This window comes from Malania oleifera, chromosome 6 (assembly GCF_029873635.1).
Source record: "Malania oleifera isolate guangnan ecotype guangnan chromosome 6, ASM2987363v1, whole genome shotgun sequence".
In the NCBI taxonomy this organism is placed as follows: Eukaryota; Viridiplantae; Streptophyta; class Magnoliopsida; order Santalales; family Ximeniaceae; genus Malania; species Malania oleifera.
In genome coordinates, this window is record NC_080422.1 from 12,095,855 (window position 1) to 12,100,840 (window position 4,986).

The window sequence follows — 4,986 nt, forward strand, 5'->3', positions numbered from 1 at the left end:
TACTTTTCCCAGAGAAGAGTAGAGAGAAATTATTGAGCCTTAAATGACACCCGCACTAAAAGCCATGGACGAGTAATTTATCATTTACTGATAAAAAAACCGATGAGTGGTTGGAAGGGCATAGAAAGCACAGAGCACAAGGGCAGGAAGAGGGAGACGTCTTAATTGGGTTAGATGTGGTAGATTTTTTTGTCTTGAGTCCTCACTTGCTAAATTCAATGCATGCACAGCTGCCTCGAATTCAGGGAAAGACACTGTTGGATTTGCTCAAATTTTCTAACAGGCAACATCATCTGGTTCTTGAAGGGTGATCACACAATATACAGATTCTAATCAAGACATTTTCATAAATTTTCAATCCTCCATGGAGTGTAATGCGTCATCAAATTTCATTCTGACAAAACTAAATAATTCACCACAACAATACCAAATGAACTTAACCTAAGTCCTGCAACAATACTACATTATTTGTGCTATATATGTTTGGGTGCAGGCATGATCACCATCACCAACACTATACAACATTCATTTCCCCTCATGTTTATAAAATTTCCCACTCAACAGTGATCCCTCACTGCTAAAAATTGATGAGACATCCCTTTAATGACCTAAAAGCCTAAACTGGCCCCCATCCAAACGCTCCAGGTCTATATATTTAACGAACTTTAATCCAGATCTGTCAATCCCAGACAGTGCTTGCTTGAAGCATAAGTCCATCTCTTCGCACCGGTGCCATGGAAATCTATGGCAAAAGAGCCCTTAGGAGCATCATGGATGAAGAAAGAAAAAAAATACATTTAGGCAGGAGAGTTTCCTTTGGAAGCTGTCAAAATACATCGGACTCCACTTGCCACATTGCTTCAGCAAGAACATCATCTGCTTCCGCATCATCGATCCCAATGTCACTTATGAGTCCCGAGACGCCATGGGCACTCTCTCCTGCACACTCATCTCCCTCTCCAACTCTTCTCTACCATTGTTTGGCTTCTGTCCACCGCCATGAAGGTAACATCTTATCTATTGCAGTCTCAAGAGATTTCATATTGACAGGCTCTGAAAGTAGTCGAATTTATGCATGGAAGCAACCGGATTGTATTGAAATGGGCTATATTAAAGCGAATTCTGGAAAAGTTCGAGCCATCTTGGCATGTGGGAACCTGCTCTTCTCTGCTCATAATGACTGCAAAATTCGTGCATGGGATGTCACACTCAAAGAGAATTTTCGACCAAAGAAGATTGCAAGCTTACCTCGAAAAAACTCGTTCTTACGGTTTCCAAAGAAGAATACCAATCAACACAAAGATTCCATCTCCTGCATTGCTTACAACCATGTTGAGAAGATTTTATACACAGGCTCATGGGACAAAACTGTAAAAGCTTGGAAGGTCTTAGAAAATCGGTGTATTGATTCTTTCATGGCTCATGAAGGTCGAGTTAATGACATTGTCATCAATCAACTAGATGGGTGTGTTTTCACCTGCTCCTCTGATGGCACAGCAAAGATATGGAGAAGAGTTTATGGAGAAAGCTCACATAATCTCATCATGACACTGAAATTTCAACTCTCGCCAGTCAACGCCTTGGCATTGAGCTCATCACACAGCACTTGCTTCCTCTACTCTGGCTCGTCAGATGGGCTTATAAACTTCTGTGAAAAAGAGAGAATGTCCAGCAGATTTAACCATGGAGGATTTTTACAAGGCCATCATCTTGCAGTTCTTTGCCTAGTAACAATAGGGGAACTAATCTTTAGTGGTTCGGATGATGCAACAATACGAATATGGAGGAGAGAGGAAGGAAACAACCTCCATTCGTGTCTTGCTGTCATGGAAGGACATCATGGGCCAGTGAGAAGCTTAGCTGCTTCTTTGGAAAGAGAGAATACTGTTCAGGGACTGTTAGTTTATAGTGCAAGCTTGGATCGAACATTTAAGGTATGGCGGGTTAAGGTGCTTCCTACTGAGAAGGTGAAATTTGAGGAGTCAGAAACAAATTATCAGCAAACAGAGACGGCGGAGTTCGAAATGAGCCCAGTATTATCACCTTCATGGGTGGAGAAGAGGCTTCAAGCCAAAACTTTTCAGTAGGGGGGGCGGTGGAAATGTATTGAGAATCTAACGGGGGAATGTATTGAGAATCTAATCCAAGGTTCTAGTGTAACAAAGGTAGCTTATTTTGTACCCAGGAACTGTTTAAGAAATTTAATCTTAAAATGAATAGTCTACTGGTGTATATATTCAGAATTTGACAATAGTTTCTTGGAATATGCTTTCCCTGCCTTATTTATATCTTTTATTATTACTAGCAAATTTCTTAGGTGCAACTTTTTCAAGTGAATAATGTTGATTAAATATGTTTATTATTAGTTCTATAAATGAATATATTTATTATATACAAGAACTAAAGGTCACATTGTAGTATATATTATTTTTTCTTTTGGTTCAATTTGTAGTGCTTTGTTTTCAGCTCATTTGATCAAAAATTCATGAGTTAAAGTAGAGCTTTCTAGTTTCATAATTTTTTATTTTAATAAGATGTACTTTATGCACAATGCAAACTTGTTTAATCATAATACATTGGAAGATAAGAGATTACCACTTCAGTTAAAAGCTTACCTGTGCATACCAGTTGCATGTTGAGAGATAACAAATGACAAATAACACTCATAACATGGAATAAGATATTTTTAAAACACATACAATAAATGCAGGCAACAAGATTAGAACCAGGAACCTCCTGGCAATCATAACTCTGACACCATATTCAATTACCTCTCCACCTAAAAGTTAAAGCTATTAGATTGTGGACCAACAATGTATATCATGCTTAAAGAAGAATAGTGGCATTGGCAACTAGAATTTGGCAATGTGAAGATATTTTGTTTAAGAAAAATTAGAAAGGATAAAATTTGTCAAATAAAACAGCATACTTTTCTAGACCTATTTAAGGGTATTTTTGTGTAAACAAACATAAAAAAATAAGGACATTTTTGTCAAACAATGTTTTACACACACTACACACATTCATACTTCTATTATTATTGTTGAAGAATTGGGTGAAATGGAAGACCTAGGCACAACAGGAGGTCTCTCCCTCTATTTATAATTAATGTCAAGTACATACCAATGACCGAAAAACTTTATAAACTCACACTTACCAACATAACGCTAACAAATTCTAATAATGCTAAATGACCATAATAACAGTTAATGCTCCCCCTCAAGTTGGAGCATAGATATCATATGCTCCTAATTTGTTACAAATGAATTTAACATAAGCACTCCCCAAGGCTTTAGTGAATAAATTAGCAAGCTGCAAATCAAACTTCTAATGAATGATTGTAGTGAGCCTCTAAACAAGTTTCTTCCAAACAAAGTGACAATCAACTTCAATGAGTTTTGTCTGCTCATTGAAGATCAGGTTGAGGTCAATATGAATAGTAGCTCGGTTATCAAACATCAACTTCATAGACAAAGAATGTGGAAAACCCAACTCTTCCAACATGTTTTTCAACCAAACTAAATCACATGTAGTGTGAGCCATGGGCACTACTATGGTTAGGCATGTTTCTTACTCTTTCGAGAGACCAAATTACTAGTAACAAAGATACAATACCTAAATGTAGATCTTCTATTGGAAATTGACCTAACTAATTTGCTTTTATATATCCCTAAGTATAAGTGTGACCTCAACCTTGATATAAAAGATCTCTCCCAGATGCACCTTTGAGATAGCTCAAAATGCGAAATAACTGCATCTTAATGACTTTTTCTCAAGGAATCAAACTAACTCACAACACTTACTACAAAAGAAATATCCAATAAAGTGACTAAGATGATTCAACTTTCCAACAAGTCTATTGTACCATCCTATGTCAGGCTACAAACCACCCATATCTATCTTACCATTAGGATCCATAGGGGTATCAAAATGTTTTTGGATCCTAACAACCCAATCTTATCTAATAGATCAAGAACATACTTCCTTTATTACAAGTGCTCCATATGAGATCTAATACTTCTATACCTAGGAAGTACTTTAGTGGTCTCAAATCTTTGGTTTGAAACTTAATCTATAAGAAATGCTTTAGGCCGTGTATACTTTGATACACATCACCAGTAATCCCAATATCATCGACATACACACACACACACACAAAAACACTCACCAGTATTCACAATATCATCGACATACATGAAAAAGAATCTGACAAAGTGATATACTGCACAACATTGGAGGCCAACCCCAAGTACTATAGTATTAAATTGGCTAAACTATGCTCTACGCGATTGTTTTAAACCATATAATGATTTTTTGCATAGACGCACCCCATTGAGCAACAAATAGACCTCCTCCTAAAGATCGCCATGCGGGAAAGCATTCTTCACCAATGACATGTGATGGCTAAGAAGATGAACAAGCGTGCTTTATCAACTAGATAGATTGTGTTTAAATAAATCAAACCATACACTTGACTATATCCCTTAGCAACAAGATGAGCCTTCAAACGAGCCATGAAATCAACTGGATTGGCATTCATAGCACACATCCAAAGACAACCAACTAGAGACTTATCAAGAGGTACCAACTCCCAAGTATCATAATCTTGTAGCACATGCATCTCTTCAATCATTGCAGTCCCCCACCCATAATCAAGTAGGGCTATAGAAATACATTTTGGAAGAACAATAGAAGACAAGAGTACTAAAAAAATAGTGATACAAGGGTGACAAAAAATCATAAGAAACAAAATTTGAGATTGGACGTTGGGTAAAAGTGTGTTTACCTTTTTCATATAGCAATAATGCAATCAACATCTTGGGAAATAGGACCATCTGACGAGGAACTAGAGGCATAAAAGTAGAAGATGGAGGAGACCCTTGAGTCACCTAGTGTACACTTGCAAATTAGGATGATTCAAGTGCATTTACCTTTCCGCACAGAAGTGGAAGATGTAGGAGGACAAAGTGAAGATAATAGGTTAGG

The 4,986-nt window shown here is 37.2% G+C and overlaps 1 protein-coding gene across 1 annotated transcript; it reads left to right on the forward strand.

The window, feature by feature from the left end:
- Positions 1–734: 734 nt before the first annotated feature.
- Positions 735–2,087, forward strand: LOC131158474 (protein JINGUBANG-like). Its single transcript, XM_058113342.1, has one exon. The coding sequence runs from the start codon at positions 735–737 to the stop codon at positions 2,085–2,087; it is 1,353 nt and encodes a 450-aa protein (XP_057969325.1).
- Positions 2,088–4,986: the final 2,899 nt, after the last annotated feature.

Coding starts and splice junctions, on each gene's coding strand:
- LOC131158474 (XM_058113342.1), top strand. CDS start 735: ATGGAAATCTATGGCAAAAGAGCCCTTAGGAGCATCATGGATGAAGAA.